General features: G+C 41.9%; 1 protein-coding gene across 5 annotated transcripts in view; it reads right to left on the bottom strand.

Moving 5' to 3' along the window:
- Nucleotides 1-16,222, bottom strand: part of TBC1D31 (TBC1 domain family member 31) — a 74,041-nt gene extending 57,819 nt beyond the window's left edge. For 3 of the 5 annotated variants that reach the window (XM_072603159.1, XM_072603156.1, XM_072603157.1), the window contains exons 1-3: nt 16,027-16,221; nt 1,806-1,952; nt 923-1,038 (exon numbers count right to left, since the gene is read on the bottom strand). In XM_072603159.1, the coding sequence (XP_072459260.1) occupies nt 923-1,038; nt 1,806-1,952; nt 16,027-16,103 (340 nt within the window). In that variant the 5' untranslated portion in view covers nt 16,104-16,221. Of the gene's footprint in view, nt 1-922; nt 1,039-1,805; nt 1,953-16,026 lie in introns of all 5 variants that reach the window. The other 2 variants (XM_072603158.1, XM_072603155.1) reach the window with 2 other exon arrangements.
- Nucleotides 16,223-17,399: the final 1,177 nt, after the last annotated feature.

A 17,399-nucleotide genomic window follows, 5' to 3' on the forward strand; every position in this document is an offset into this window, starting at 1 on the left:
GTCCCTTGGTCAGTTAGGCTAACAGGTCAAATGTCTGCTGACACCATCCCTGGCACCTCAAGAATTGTTTCAACTCAGGAAAATAAAAACTAGATGTTTCACAGAAAATACACAGAAGCTTTGGTCTACTGAATACTATTTCCTTTGTCAGTATACCTCATTTTTACAGTAGGTCTATTGCTGAAATGGCATGAGGTTTAAGAAATTATACTAAATTAAACTGCATTTAAATTTATTAGGAGAGCTTAACCTTCAAGGAAATACCAAGGTGAATCTTCTATAAATAGAATAATTACAGCTTAGTTGATCTTTTACATAAATCTGGATTTACATATTCATTTCCTTAAAAGCTTATGCAGAAGTATCCTTTACTTCCACTACAGATGTGTGTGTGTGTGTGTGTGTGTGTGTGTGTGTGTGTGTGTGTTCGTCCTTCATTGCTGAAGAAGACCACGCCATCAGAGAAATGATGATATGACTTGCACCTGACTTTGTTTTGACTGAGGGAGGGCTGTGCAGGTCACCAGCCTCACTTCTCCTCCTGAGCCATCTGAATCCAGTGACCAGATATTCATCAGGATGACTGAAGATGACCCAGGATGAGGCAATTGGGGTTAAGTGACTTGCCCAAGGTCACACATCCAGTGAGTGTCAAGTGCTTGAGGTGAGATTTGAACTCAGGTCCTCCCGACTCCTGCATTGGTGCTCTATCCACTGCACCACCTAGCTGCCCTTTCCACTACAGATAAAAAGGCTAAGGAGTGGTGCAGACCCCCCAGGAAAGATTCTAGAATCTCTTACCAAGTACGACGCAGTTCTAAATCTACAGAGTAGAACAAAGGACAGTATTTGCATGTCTTGCTTCTGAATCATCAATTATATCTTACCATATTGCAAAAAGATGGACAGGAAAGATTTTTACCTGTATCAAAACACTTAATGGAATAATCTGCTAAAGCCACAAGGAATTCAGACTTCCTGTGAAGATTAAAGGCCAGAGCTGTAGAAGCTTGATTTGTTCGCTGAACAAGGGTAAACCTATTTAAAAAAAATAATCAATTAGTAAAAGAGACTACTCAGTTCATTTGATTTGCATTAAGATAATCAGCCCTTCACAACCTACACCCATCTTAACTTTCCAGTCTATTATCCATCCCTCCCTTCCATGCTTTCCATGTTCCAGGAGATGGGCCTTCTGGATATCCCTCATGAATGATCCTTCTCTCCTTGCTGGCCTTTGCACTGGCGCCCCCTCCTGGGAGAGATGCTCTCCCTCCTCCCTGCTGCCTCTCAGAATCCATCCTTCCAGACTCAGTTCAGCCATTGTCTTGGACAAAAAGCTCTTCCTGGTCCCTCTAGTGGCCAGGGCTCTCCCCTCCTCCTTCCCAGACTACTCTGCATATAATCTGTGTATTTTGTATATATACATGTGTGATGTCACTCCTTTTAGAATGGAATGCCCTTGAAGGCAGGAACTGTTTCACTGTTGTCTTTGTATCTACCACAGTACTTGGCACCCTCAATAAATGCTTGAGGTTCAATGATAGTTAATTAATCAACCTAGAAGCAAAATAAATATTCTTTCTAATGCCTATGTCATTTCCTGGAAAAACCTCCCTTCAAAATGCACTACTGACAGCAAGAAAGCTTTGGCTGCTCTGTTTCTTACCTGGACCATCAGTCCCTCTTTAAGCAGTGTGATGTGCCCTCTGCACTAACTCAATGTAGCTCAGAACTCCTGAGCTCAGAAACTTGCCCCACCTCTTTGAATCTGATGCTGCCAAATGAAGAATCTGCTTGCTCACCTGTTTCCATTCAGGTCAAAAACATAGATATTTCCTTGGTGGTCTCCAGCAATGAAGGCATCTCCAGTAGAATCAAAAGCCACGTTCAAAAACCTCAGAGACTTCGGCTGGTACTCTGCAGCAGTGTGAACAATGTTCACTATGAGTCTGTTTTGAATGAAAAACAACATTCATCAAAGCACATGTCAGGCATTGCTGAACACTGAAAAAATATAGCTTTGGTGCCCTTTTTAATGTTGAAGAAATGGTGTTTACAAAATAAATTAAATACTCCCCTACACTTCAAGAATCAATTTTAAAATAATTTCTGAGAGAAAACATAGTAATAAGTTTAGGGATCAATTTCTTGGGGGAAGTGGGGTGCTGGCCTAGAGCTGTGATTTTACTGATTTGGGAAACTCCCAAGGAGGAAACTCCCATTATCAATGGAGCTCAGCACCTCTTATGCAACTTAGGCAACTGCCTGGGGCAGTGAGGAGGGACCCAGGGTCACACAGCCAGTACAAGCCAAGGTCACACTTGCTCCTGGTTCCAAACCTGCTCTCTACCCACTCCATCATGCATTCAGCCAGTCACTGCTAAAGAGGCAATTAATGTAAGAGATATTGTAATGACACTTGGTGAAAATAACTAACTTATGAAAAGTAGAGATTCTATTCATTAGAAATTATCGGGGGTGGAGCCAAGATGGCAGAGTAGAAAGACGCACATACACATAGCTCCGAACCCACAACCCACAGAACGGCTAGAGGAGACCAACTCATGGTGAATTCTGCACCCAGAGGCCACGGAATATTGGAGCGAGGGAGATTTCTGTTCCAGAGAGACCTGCAAACCTCTCGCGGGGGGTCCTTCGCGCTGTGGACTGGGCGCTGGGACTGGGAGCTGAGTGCAGCCCTGCAGCGGCCGCGACACCGTGAGGAAAACATCCGAGCAGGCTACGGAGACGGGATATCCTGCGGCCACGCGGGTCCCTCCACCCACAGAGGGACCTGCAAACCTCTCGCAAAAGGTCCGTCGCGCTGCAGACGCGGAGCCCAGCCCAGACCTGCGGCGGCCACTGCTCCAAGAGGTACAGATCCGAGCAGGCTTCACAGACGGGATCTCTAGCGGCAGCACAAGCCCCTCCACCCACAGGTGACAAGAGTCGGTGAGAGAGTCTCTTTGGCGGGTCGAGAGGGGAGTGGGGTGCCCCCATGGCTCGGCCCCCCCCCCCCCCGGGAGATAGAAGCTGAGAGGCGCTGCAGACAGGGGCTCCCCAAGAGGGCGGGAGCCTGGATCCATTGTGGAAGGTCTGTGCATAAACCCCCTGAGGGAACTGGGCCTGAGAGGCGGCCCTGCCCAGACCTGACCATCTGAACTTAATTCTCACACTGAATAGCAGCCCTGCCCCCGCCAAAAGCCCTAAGGCGGGAAGCAGCATTTGAATCTCAGTCCCCAAACGCTGGCTGGGAGGATCAGGAGGTGAGGTGGGTGTGAGGAGAATATTCAGAGGTCAAGCCACTGGCTGGGGAGAATGCCCAGAAAAGGGAAAAGAAATAAAACTATTGAAGGGTACTTTCTCGGAGAAAAGACACTTCCTCCCTTCCTTTCTGATGAGGAAGAACAATGCTTACCATCAGGCAAAGACACAGAAATCAAGGATTCTGTGTCCCAGCCCACCCAATGGGCTCAGGCCATGGAAGAACTCGAAAAGAATTTTGAAAGTCAAGTTGGAGAGGTGGAGGAAAAACTGGGAAGAGAAATGAGAGGGATGAAAGAGAAACATGAAAGGCAGATCAGCTCCCTGCTAAAGGAGAACCAAAAAAATGTTGAAGAAATTAACACCTTGAAAACTAGCCTAACTCAACTGGCAAAAGAGGTTCAAAAGGCCAATGAGGAGAAGAATGCTTTCAAAAGCAGAATTAGCCAAATGGAAAAGGAGATTCAAAAGCTCACTGAAGAAAATAGTTCTTTCAAAACTAGAATGGCACAGATGGACGCTAAGGACTTTGTGAGAAAGACAGATATCACAGAACATAGCGAGAAGATTGGAAAAATGGAAGATAATGTGAAATATCTTATTGGAAAAACAACTGACCTGGAAAATAGATTCAGGAGAGACAATTTAAAAATTCTGGGACTACCTGAAAACCATGATCAAAAGAAGACCCTAGACATCATCTTCCATGAAATTATCAAGGAAAACTGCCCTGAGATTCTAGAACCAGAGGGCAAAATAAATATTCAAGGAATTCACAGAACACCGCATGAAAGAGATCCAAAAAGAGAAACTCCTAGGAACATTGTGGCCAAATTCCAGAATTCCCAGGTGAAAGAGAAAATATTGCAAGCAGCTAGAAAGAAACAATTCAAGTATTGTGGAAATACAATCAGGATAACACAAGATCTAGCACCCTCTACATTAAGGGATCGAAGGGAATAGAATAGGATATTCCAGAAGTCAAAGGAACTAGGACTAAAACCAAGAATCACCTACCCAGCAAAACTGAGTATAATACTTCAGGAGAAAAAATGGTCTTTCAATGAAATAGAGGATTTTCAAATTTTCTTGATGAAAAGACCAGAGCTGGAAAAAAAATTTGACTTTCTAACACAAGAATGAAGAGAACCATGAAAAGGTGAACAGCAAAGAGAAGTCATAAGGGACTTACTAAAGTTGAACTGTTTACATTCCTACATGGAAAGACAATATTTGTAACTCTTGAAACATTTCAGTATCTGGGTACTGGGTGGGAGTACACACACACACACACACACACACACACACACATGCACACACGCACACATACATAGAGACAGAGTGCACAGAGTGAATTGAAGAGGATGGGATCATATCTTAAAAAAAAAAATGAAATCAAGCAGTGAGAGAGAAATATTGGGAGGAGAAAGGGAGAAGTTGAATGGGGCAAATTATCTCTCATAAAAGAGGCAAGCAAAAGACTTATTAGTGGAGAGATAAAGAGGGGAGGTGAGAGAAAAACATGAGGTCTATCTCATCACATTCCACTAAAGGAAAGAATAAAATGCACACTCATTTTGATAGGAAAACCTATCTCATAATCCAGGAGAGTGGGGGACAGGGGCACAAGCAGGGTGGGGGGGAGGATGGAGGGGAGGGCATGGGGAGGAGAATGCAATCTGAGGTTGACACTCATGGGGAGGGAAAGGATCATAAGAGAATAGAAGTAAGGGGGGACAGGATAGGATAGAGGGAAATATAGTTAGTCCTATACAACACAACTAGTATGGAAATCATTTGCAAAACTACACAGATTTGGCCTATATTGAATTGCTTGTCTTCCAAAGGGAAGGGGTGGAGAGGGAGGGAGCTAAAGAAGTTGGAACTCAAAAGTGTTAGGATCAAATGTAATGTTCTTATCACTGGGAAATAAGAAATACAGGTTAAGGGGTAAAGAAAGCTATCTGGCCCTACAGGACAAAAGAGAAGATGGAGACAAGGGCAGGGAGGGAGGATAGAGGAGAGAGCAGATTGGTCACAAGGGCAGTAAGATTGCTTGGGTTTGGGGGGGGGGGGATAAAAGGGGAGAAAATTTGTAATCCAAAATTTTGTGAAAATAAATGTTAAAAGTTAAATAAAAAAAAAAAAAAGAAATTATCAATAAGTGAGAACTACCCAACTTCAAACAGCAGTTACAATGGGCAGATGAAGCTCCTCCACTGGCATGTAACTGCATTCTGCAAGGCATAGTAACTATGAAAGATTTCTTTTAATTTCTATCTTGTTTAATATAACACTGATACTCATAACATTTGAAGCCTTTTAAACTCATAGTTAACACATTTTTATTTAATGTTTTTTAAAAAGCTGATATTTAAATATTTCACTCTCATATAAAGCAGTTAGACATGCATAGGGGTAAACAATGACAGGTCAAATATTATTATACCCTTCAAATTTCAAGTAGATATTTTTCTAGGGTTACTTCTGTGACAAGAACAACAAATACTGACTGTTTACTAAAATTTCCAATGAAACTGAACTGCAAAAGAATGTACAAAAGCCTGCACAAGGGAACAATATCACTGCTGGCTTAGCATGGTCCACAGTGGTTTCCAACCTGTGGACGGAGGACCCCTGGAGGGCTGTGTCCTGACTGCAAGGAATCAACTCCAGTGTAGAATGTTGCATTTTGTTCCTTATTTAGTGCCAACAAAATATGCAGTGTGATTCAGTCTTTTCTAGACTGAATGAATATCTCATATGTATGTACTTGCTATTTTTAAAACCATTACCAATTTGATGGCAGTTTTCTCATTATCTATTTTCTCAGATATTATCAGTACAAATACTATTATCATATGATAGTATGTGAATTTTTTTAATGTCAAGAGGTACTCATCCTTGAAAAAGTTGCTCAAATAAAGAAAAAAACTACTGGTCTTAAGAATAATGCTATTGGGAGGCAGCATGGTACATTTAAAAAAACAATGGCTTTAGAGTAAGAGGACCTGGGTTCAAATTCTGCCTGTGTGACTTTGGGCAAGTCACTTAATCTGTTTGACCCATAGTTTTCTCATAAGAAGTTAGACTTGATGCCCTCTAAGGTTCTTTGCAATTCTAAATCCATGATCTAAAGAAATCACAGGTGAAGCCTTAATGATGATGATAACAGCTAACCTTTCTATAGAGCTTTAGGGTTTCCACTGTGTCACTGGATTCTAATACCCACCTATGGGCTTGGTATCAACCCTTGTTTTCTGAAGAGATGGTCACCCATATTTAAGTATAAGGAACAGATTCAAGCCCAAGCTTCTCCCAACTCCATATTCAGTACTCTTCCCACTTAAAAGATGTAGCAAGCACACCATAGTGGAAAGCATTCTTGACCTAGACTCAAGAAGCCTTAGACAGTTACTGTGCATGACCACAGGAAAGTCCACTTAACTTCTCTAACCCTCAGTTTCCTCATCTGAAAAATGGGGATCATTTTTTTACTTCAGTCTTAAGAGTGAGGAAAGTGTTATGGAAACAGTTAAGCTGGGGTTGTTGTTTTTCGTGTATGTGCGTGTATGTGTGTGTCTACACTTGTGATTTCTAGGGCACGGGGTACTCATAGGGAGACTACATTCACCCATGGAGACCAGAAACCATTCTGTAACTTAGAGTCCTAAGAGCTGCATGGGATGCTGAAGGTTCAGGGCCACAGAGCCAATGTGTCAGAGGCAGGGCCTGAACCTAGACCTTCTTGACCTGAAGGTCAGCTCTTGTATCTATTCCTTCACTAATTCTATTCTGACAGTCTTCATCTCTAATGTATTTCATTCTTTTTTTAGATCTTAATTTAACTGAATTTGTGTGACTTTCTAAATCATTTAACTAGAAACATTTTCTTTATTCTTATTTTTCACTAATGCCCAGTAAATCCAGTTAGGGGACAACATCATGTTATTCTGGATCACTCTGAGTAACAGCAAAATTCATATAAACTATTAATTCCCAAGAGAAGGAAAACAATTTGAAGCCAAAGGTCTTGGGATGGCAAATAAACAGCTTAGAAATCTGCCTCTGAGTAACAGTTATGGATAAATACTTTGTACAATTATTGCTATTAGCACCTACTACATAACGCAGTTAATTTCAAAGGGACTGCGCAAAACTCAGAGCAAATGTAGGCTGCCTAATGTCAGGAACAAACCCTAGGTTGTATGAACAGAAAGTCTGTCTTTTCACCTCCTGAACCATGTCTACTCTGCTTTCTGATATTCTGTACTGTAAAGAGAACATGAGTTCTTATATTCTGGGGTGTGGGGGGAGAGGAAGAAGATGACACCTAGATGTATTATCACACCTCTAGAGGAAAATGAGCTTTCATAACAGTTAGGTACAGAGCGCTGCTTGTTCCATAGTGCTGTGTTGGAGGTTGATGATAGCAGGATAACAGCAGACTAGAAAAAATTCACATACCAGCTCATCACAATGACCTTGCATGTAGCAAGTGCTCAAGAAACATGCAATGCTGCTCCAGATGAACAACAATCAAGCTCAGAACGGATAATGATAATAATAGCCAACGTTTATATGGTGCCCACTATGTGCCAGATACTTTACCATTATCTTCTTTCATTCTCACAAAAACCTTGGGAGCTAAGTGCTATTATGACTCTCATTTTACAGATCAGGAAATTGAGGCAAATAGAGGCGAAGTGATTTACTCACAGTCACAGCTAATAAATTTCTGAGCCTGGATTAGGAGTCAGGTCTTTCTGACTCCAGGCCCAGCGCTTTATCCCCTGTGCCACCCAGCTGTCTATGATCAGACTAGATCATAGTGAGAATACTACTGTTAAAGAGCCTAATATGCTAAATGCTGTAGAAGTTATTAAAAAGAAAGAAAAAAACCAATATTCTCTCAGTGATACTACTGGATAGCTTTTGATTATGGAATACCAAGAAAAAAGCTGCAAGAGACCTGAAAGGCACGGGAAAACTTCACAGTGAGTGTAAGGAAGTGACAGTATGGTACCAATTATGATGGCAAATGAGGTAGACAGGCCATGCAGTCAGATTGCAGAGTGAGAAACGGAGCTGTTGGGCCACACTGGGAACCACAAAATATTAAAAGAACCAGAGGAAGGTCTACGGTGCACCAGGTGGGGCACCTCCCCAAAACAGAAATGGAACAGAGATGCTAATGGATTTATGAAGGGGCATACCCAGAGAGGAAACATGCTGCTACAGCAACAGGACTTCCAGGAAAACAGCAGAGTGGAGAAATGCTAGGGAAACAGTAGCAGTCAGACCCACGAGGCCACATTTTTAGCAAAGGCATTGCATAGCCCTTGAAGTGTGGTAGTAGACGCTGCTCATCTAGCAGTTACAGTGGCAAAGACTATGCTCATGTACACAGGCACTATCTTGTCTCTCTGACCTTGTGGCATCCATAAACTGAAAATCCTTATCAATGGGAAATGCTCATGATCCAACTTTCCATTTCTGCTTCCAACATACAACATGTCATTCAATCCAACAAGTTATTAAACACCAAAGCAAACAATTAAGGTAAGGGTGGAGAACAAAGTAAATCTGAGGTAAAAATGTAGATCCTAAATCAGATCACAGATTTAAGAGCTGGAAGGCACCTTAGGTATCATCAAGGCCAACATCCTTAATTTTAAAAATAAGAAAACTTGGGCTCAGAGGGGTTATGTGACTTGCTTAAGGTCACCTGGGTACTAGTTTTGAACTCAGGTCCTTAGATTAGGAAATGGCACTAAGTAAGATGATAAGGATTCCAAGAAGTAAAAGAGAGGAGAGAACACATTCTAGGCTCAGAAATAGGCTATGAGAAATAGATATCTATTCCATAAAAGATAAATGATCAAAGGATATGAATGGATAATTCTCAAAAGAACTCCAAGCTATCAATAATCATATGAAAGTATGTACCAAATAACTAATAAGAATTCAAATTAAAACAGCTCTGTTATTCCATGCTTACTAAAAAATTTTTAATAAAAGGAAAATGACAGTTTCTGGAGGGGCTATGGAAGGACAGGCACACTCATGAACAAGAGGTAGAGCTATATGGTGGTTCAATAATTTTGAAAAACAAATTTTTAAAGTCTATTCCAAAAGTCACTAAATTGTATCTTTAACTCAGCAATGCCACTATCAAGCTTTTAACCCCACAGAGATAAAAGGACTAAGGCAGAAAAAAATTCATAGCAGCTCTGGCCAAGCAAATGATGGTAAATTAATGTAAAGGAATATTACAATAAGAAATAGTGAAAGGGATGGATTCAGAAAATCCTGAGAAGACTTAATATAAACTGGTATAGGAAGGACCAAGTAGAACCAGGAAAAATACATACAATAACTATAACAGTGTAGAAGAAAACAACTTTGAAAGATGATCAATCATAATTTTTTCCTCAACAGAGGAGTGACAGACTAGAGGTAAAGAATGAGATACATTTTCTTAGATGGCCAATGTATAGATCTGTTTTACTTGATTATACCTGCTACGAGGGATTTTTTGGGGGGGGATTAGGATGGGGAGAATAAAAATAGTGATGTAAAAAAACTAACTTTAATGAAACATTGATAAAATACACAGAATAGAGTAGAAATTCAAAAAAGACAAAAACAGGATGGTAATGGAATTGTCATATTGAAATGATTATATACTTTTAACATAACACCCCAAACTATACATAACCGAGACACACAGTTTCATGTACATATTTTTTTTGTACAGGAAAATGATTATGTTTGTTGATATCTATCCAATTTTTTTTTTAAACACACAGACAGAAGGGGGGGACTGCCAAATTCAGACAGCAAGCTTGTAGACCAGTGTGGATATAAAGTGGTTTTGAATCAGTGAGTCAACTAGCATTTACCAAGAACTAATTTTAGGTACTGTGTTAAAAGGCGGGGATAATAAAAATCAAACATGTAATAGCCCTGGCAGTTAAGGAACATACATTTTATTGGGGGAAATAAGATATACAGTACATATATACAAAGTATATACAAGGTAAATACAATGTAATTTTGGTAAAAAGTAGCTGGGGAAACAGGACAGGCAATATTGTACTCAAAGAGTTAGGTGAGAATGTGGAGTCAAGGATAACGCCAAGGTCACAAACGTAAGTGACCAGAAGGTTGGTAGTGCCCTCACCAATAATACTGAGGAGTGGAAGAAGAGGTGGACCTGAGGGAGGAGAAAAGAAAAGAGTCCTGTTTTGGATGTGCTGTCACATCCCTACTCTGTCTCCTCTTCTCTAAGTTAAACATACCCAGTTCCTTCAATTGATCTTGAAGCCCATCACACTATCCTTGTAATCCTTCCCTGGATGATTTCCAATTTGTCAATGTTTTTACTAAAACATGTCATCCTGAAATGATATTGTCTAGCTGGGGCAGGAGAGAGACGACACTCCCCAGTCCTGGATATTATGCTTTCTTGGCTATCTTATCATACTGTTAATGCCTATTGAACCGGTGGCCTACTAAAACCCTCTGGATATTTTTCAGATCTAATACTGTCTGGACAAGGTTTTCTAAATCTTTTATTTAGGAAGTTGACTTTTAAAAACCCAAATATATATTTGTGCTTTTTAAAAATGAATCTGCTCTTTTCATTCCCTGTGCTACCATCTTTGCATAATCTCTCATTACCACCTGACTGGCCAATTGCAACATCCTTCCACTCTCCCTTTTTTGCAGCTTAACCATACTGATGCCAGAACAATTCCTTATGCAGAGACGTAAACATTGCTCAGCTCAAAAATCTTTAAGGACTCCCCACTGCATAATGACTGTTCAAACTCCTTTGCCTAGCAATTCAAATGCCAGGTCCCACCTCATGGAGTTCAGACAAGCTGTCCTACTCTCTGTGTCTTGGCTCACATGAGATTTTTTTAAGGCTGAACTATCCTCCCACCATTCTTTGCCTATTGAATTCCTACCCAGTTTTTAGGGCCCAACTCAAATGCTACCCCTTTCATGATTATGCCTTTCTTGATCCACCCTTCATAATGACCTTGCCCTCAGACTTCACATAGCTGTTTCACAACTTTTGACACACTTATCAAATATGCACTAGCTATCTGTGTTTATTATTATCCTTCTATTAGACTGTAAGCAAAATAAAGGCAGGAAATTCGCCTTCTCTAAATCTCTGCTTCTTCTGAACTAGTGTAATGCTCTATGTCCTTTAATGTTTGTTAGGGGGATGAATGAGCATTGTCCTCTGGGCCTTTCACAATCACCAATCTGACCATGGATTATGTGGCTAAATAGCCCTGAAGACCACAGCAATAGGTAAATTAATTTAATCTTAGGAGGAATGAGGTGTATAAATTCTTTCAGGCCAGAGCACAATTTCATATTCTGGATGAGGGAGTTAACTATATAAAAGCTAAGCATTTTGCTTTTTTCAACTGAGTATTTAGCTTACTCAAAAATAAGGAATTGTGCATCTCTGGGTTGGACACAGCTATGTGCCATAACATCAGAATCAGCATTATGAAGTAAATGGACCAGAATTAGACCCACTAAATCAGGTGTTCTTCACCTGGATCTGTAAACTTTTAAAAAACTATTTGATAACATTAACTCAATATAAATAGCTTTCTTTTTAATCTGTGTATCTGTTTTATACATTTAAAAACTTATTCTGAAAAGTGATTCGTAGGTATACCCACTCTGCAAAAGGGGTCCAAGCCAAAAGGTTCATGACTCCTGCTCTACATTAAGGTGACACTCAATAACCAATAGTTTGCTGCTTTGAACCAAGAGAATATCACTGTGAACTGCAGCAGTAGCCATCAATTTATATATCATTTATCTGAATATCTTCTACATATATATGTATATATACATGATATATATACACATATGTATCATCTTTTCAAAATGAAGGTTTGCTATTTTTATACAAATCACAAATGAGAAATTGTTCTACAAGATACAGCTACAATTTGTAAAATTTTATGAAGTTTATTTTGATCCTCAGATAGAAGGCGACTTCATTCTAATCATAGGTTATTTTTAAGAACAGAAGAAGCCCAAATAAATTCCTCTCTTCTCAAACAAGTTAATTACTTCTTAGTTACAGGAAGAACCTGTATTACATCATATGTACATTCTGTAGAGTTCTGCATTAGTATTGATTTGTTTTTAAGTGCTATCAATGGGAGCACTTGGGAACTTCCTACAAATGACTCAGCAACACTTTACACTCGTTGCTGGTTCAAAATCATATTAGGTGGCCTACTGGACAGAACTGTTTCTTTAGTTTACATCTGTTTTCTGTTTAGTAACAAATTTACTGAAGACCCTGAACTTCATCCCTTAGTCTACTGATGGAATCTTCTTAGCAATATTCAATGGACAGGCATACTGGGGATCTTGTACCCCAACACGATAAACAAAAGGTTGACAGACCATTATGGATAGAAGGAATCTTAAGAGACAATCTACTTACAATGTCTTAGTCTACATATAAAGACTCTGAGGTCCAGAGAAGTTCACTAATTTGCCTAAATACAAATACTTTTTAGCAGACTCAGTCCTAGAATCCAGGACTCCAGAGTCTGAGTCATGTGCTCTTTCACCTTATTAGGATAAATGTCTGTGAGCATATTTCTCTGGTAAAAGTCTCATTTCTCAAATAAATAAGGAACTGTGACAAATCTGTAAGAACAAGAGCCATTTCTCAGCTGACAAATAGTCAAAGGATATGAACATGAAGTTTTCAGAAGAAATCAAAGCTTCCAAGAGTCACATAAAAAATGCTCTAAATTATTGATTAGAAAAACACAAATTGAAACAATTCTAAGACTCCAACTCACACCTATTAGATTGGCTAACATGACAGAAAAGGAAAAGAACAAATGCTGGAAGGGATGTGGAAAAATTGGGACATTTATTCATTGATGGTAGAGTTGTGAACTAGTCCACCCATTTGGAGAGCAATTTGGAACTGTGCCCAAAGGGCTACAAACTGTGACCCTTTGACCCAGCAATATCACTACTAGAGGGGCAGCTAGGTGGTGCAGCAGATAGAGTACCAGTGCAGAAGTCAAGAGGACCTGGGTTCCAATCTCACCTCAGACACTTGACACTCACTAGCTGCGTGACCTTGGGCAAGTCACTTAAGCCCAATTGCCTCATCCTGGGTCATCTCCAGTCATCCTGATCAATATCTGGTCACTGGATTCAGATGGCTCTGGAGGAGAAGTGAGGCTGGTGACCTGCACAGCCCTCCCTCAGTCAAAACAAAGTCAAGTGCAAGTCATGTCATCATTTCTCTGATGGCATGGTCTTCTTTGGCAATGAAGGACGAACACACACCACTACTAGATCTGTATTCCAAAGAGATCAAAGAAAAAGGAAAATGACCTATTTATACAAATGATATTTATTGTAGCTCTTTTTGCGGTGGCAAAGAATTGGAAATTAAGGGGATGTTCATCAAATGGGGAATGATTGAACAAAGTGTGATATGTGATTATGATGAAATGCTACTGTACTATATGAAATGATGAGCAGGACAGCTTCAGAAAAATCTGGAAGATTTATACAAACTGATGCAAAATGAAGTGAGAGCATCAGAAGCACACTGTACACAGTAACAGCAATGTTGGAAGGATGATTAACTGTGCGAGACTCAGCTATTGTAATCAATACAATGATCCAAGACAATTCCAAAGGACCCAAGATGTAAAATGCTATCCACTTCCAGAGGGAGAATTGGTGAATTCCAAATGCAAATTGAAGCATCTCTTTTTTAAAACTTTATTTTTATTTTATTTTGCAGGGCTTTTTTTACAACATGGGCAATATGGAAATGTTTTGCATGACTTTACATATATCAGCAATATCAAACGGCTTGCTTTCTCAAGATGGGGGGAGAATTTGGAACCCAAAATTTTTACCATGTAAATTGGAAATATATAACAAAATAAATAAAGATGTTTTTTAAAAAAATAAATGCCTGTGAGTTGATAGATTCAATTTGCAGGACATTACATATATTTTTGAATACGCACAGTTAATGTGAGAATTTGATTTTTTTGACTATGCATAAATTTTTTACAAGAGTTTCGTAAGGAGGAGAAAAGGTAGAAGGGAAGGAAAATAATTATTAATTAAAATAAATTTGATTTTGTTAAATCCATCTTACCTAAAACAAAAAAAATTTTAAGTGAGAATAATAAATACTTATTCTTAGACCACAGCAAAGGTTACCTCATGAGAGAACACCCAGTTTTCCCACATCAAAGGTTTGTTTTCATCTCCTAACCTCCCCTTCACATATTCTCTCTCTCCTTTCTTCTTAACCTACCTATCCTCTCCACATTCTTTCCACTTCTAATCTATGGCTAATTGCCCATTTGGGGCAGCTATGTGGCACAGTAGATAGAATGTGCTAGGTCTGAAGTCAAGAAGACTCATTTTCCTGAGTTCAAATCTGTCCTCAGACTACCTACATGACCTGGGCAAGTCACTTAACACTCTCTGCCTCAGTTTCCTCATCTGGAAAATGAGTTGGAGAAGGCAACGGCCAATACTCTAGTGTCTTTGCAAGAAAACCCCAAATGGGGTCACGAAAAATTAGAGGAGACTAAACAACAACAAATGTCCATTTACTCAGCAAACACTTATCGAGCACCCCCTGAGCACAGAGCCAGGCGCTAAGAGCTGGAGGCGCTCCGGCACAAAAATGGACAAACATGGTCTCTACCTACCTCAGACTATTTTCAGGACCAGGCCTCTGGTCTACAGCTTCTCCTCCCCTCGTATCACCACTCAGCCAGACACAACGGAGGAGAAGGTGGGACTCCACTTGAACAAGTGGACAGGCTCTGGATGGGCCAAGAAGACAGTCTCCTTCCCATCCCACAGCAGGCTCTTAATAAATGTTTACTGATTGACATGCAAGAGTGTGCATGCATGCATGGCCTATGCATCATGAAAAACAAAAAATGCCCATGCACCTGGGAAAGCTGCACAGGTACTGGAAAAAAAAAAAGCTTCCTTAAATAAAAAGAAAGAGGCAGTATAGCAAAGCCAGCCGGAGTCCAAGCCTTGGGTTCAGCTGCTGACTCTGACCCTCACTGATCTCCCCACTGTAAAATAGCACGAGGGTCCTCAGCCTGGAGCTGGAAGGCACCGCAGGTGCCAAGAAGGAAACTGATGCCAGAGGGAACACAGAACCCATGGGATCCAACAGGGGAAACGGACGCCGAAAGGAGAGGCTGAGGCTAGAAGGGGGAAACTGATGCCCAGGCACCACCAAAGCCAGGCCCCGCGTAAGAAACACACGCCCTCGTTTCTACAAGCGGGCATCGATGCCAAGGATGCGGAGGCCACTTAATCCAACCTCCTGTTTTGTTTTTACAAAGAGGGAAACTGAGGATCTCGTGTTCACAAAAAGAAAACTGATGTCAGCAGGAGCACGCAGAGGCCAACGAGTCCTAGTCTTTGTGCTTTCACGGACGCCTAGAGGCCATCGAACTCCACGCCCCCCATCCAAGTGGTTTTTTTTTGCCCCTCTAAGTTCCTTACGTAACTCGCTCAAGGTCACACCGGGATTCGAACCCGGGTTCCTACCGGTCCTAAACCTGCGTTCTCGCCACTGCTCCAGCAGGCCGCTGGCCGCGCGGCCTCTATGATCCAAAGGGATGTCTGAACATCCCGGCTGCTCCTCCTCCCCTTCCCCTCCCCCACGCCCGCCGCCTTTACCCGTCCCGCGTCGCCGGGCAGGGCTTCCGGAGCCAGATCTTGCCGGACTCCTTGTTGCCCACGTCGGATTTCTGCATGGTGGTAGTGGCAGCGGCGGCGGCGTCTTGCAGCCGTCAGTTCCGGCCCTCAGGAGCTGCGGTTGATTAACCGACCCCGCACCTTTCCCAGACGCCACCGCGCTCAGTCAGCCCGCTCCGCGGGAGGCTCAAGTCAGGGCCGCAGGTCTAAGAAACCCGGCTGCTGCGGGCCGAACCAACATAGGCGGGGTGTCCGCTCAAGTTTGGACTGGATGGCCGCGGTGGCTTCTTCCAACTCTGAGATTCTGAGATTCTGGTCTATCTGCGTAAGAAAAACGAAATTTTATTTTTAGCTGTTCACATTGGTTTTCCCTTAAAACCGCCAAACCCCAGCAGCCGAGCGGGCCGTCCTCCCCTATCGATCTCAAGAATGGAAAGTTCAAGATTATGAACTCCTTGGGCCCCGCCTCTCTTCCAGGGCTTGTCCTGGGAGAACGCTGAGGCTTCTGGGAATAGTAGTTTACTAGCGCTCTCCGGCTGTTAAGGTATCGGGTTGGAGGGGCCTTCGAGGCTCATAGGATCTATGGATTTGGAGCTGGAAGAACCCGTTAGAGGTCTTGGAGCCCAGCCTCTCGTTGTGCAGAGGAGAACACTGAGGCCCCGAAGAATTAAGGACTTGCCTACGGTGCCATTGGAAGGAGAATCTCCGCCGGTGACGCACGGGACAAGTGGTGGCCCCCCCTTGAAGACCCTAATATCTCCATCCTGCTTTTGGAGAACGCTAATTGGTGTGTGTGCGTGTGTGTGTGTTTTGGACGGGGAAGGCAGGGCATTTGGGGTTAAGTGACTCGCCTAAGGTCACACAGCTAGTAAGTGTCAAGTGTCCCAGGCTGAATTTGAATTCCGGTCCTCCTGACTCCAGGGCCGCTGCTCTATTCCTTGCGCCACCTAGCGGCCGGGAGAGCTCTAAATGTTAGCTAATCTCTCAGCAGGCATTTCTGCTAAGCCTTGAGGTTAAAAATCAAGTCAAGAACCATTTATTAATCGCCTACTGTATTCCAGGCACTGGACACAAAGGAGGGCAAACACCAGCCTTTTTTCTCCAGGGGCTTCTCAGTTTATTGGGAGGGACAACACGCAGATAGCCACACACACAAAGTACGAATGCAGAGGTGAGACAGCTCTTGCCCTCAGGGAGCTTACAGTCTAAAAGAGGCCCAGGGCAGGGAGTTTTGCTCTAGACGGTAATAATGTTCATATTGATCTGATTCTGATTCCCCCAGTGGAGACAAGAGGTGGAAATGGGGGTGAGGGTGGGGTGGCAGAGAGGAGGGTATGTGGCAGAATGCCCCTGGG

Source organism: Notamacropus eugenii, chromosome 4, assembly GCF_028372415.1.
Source record: "Notamacropus eugenii isolate mMacEug1 chromosome 4, mMacEug1.pri_v2, whole genome shotgun sequence".
Lineage (NCBI taxonomy): Eukaryota > Metazoa > Chordata > Mammalia > Diprotodontia > Macropodidae > Notamacropus > Notamacropus eugenii.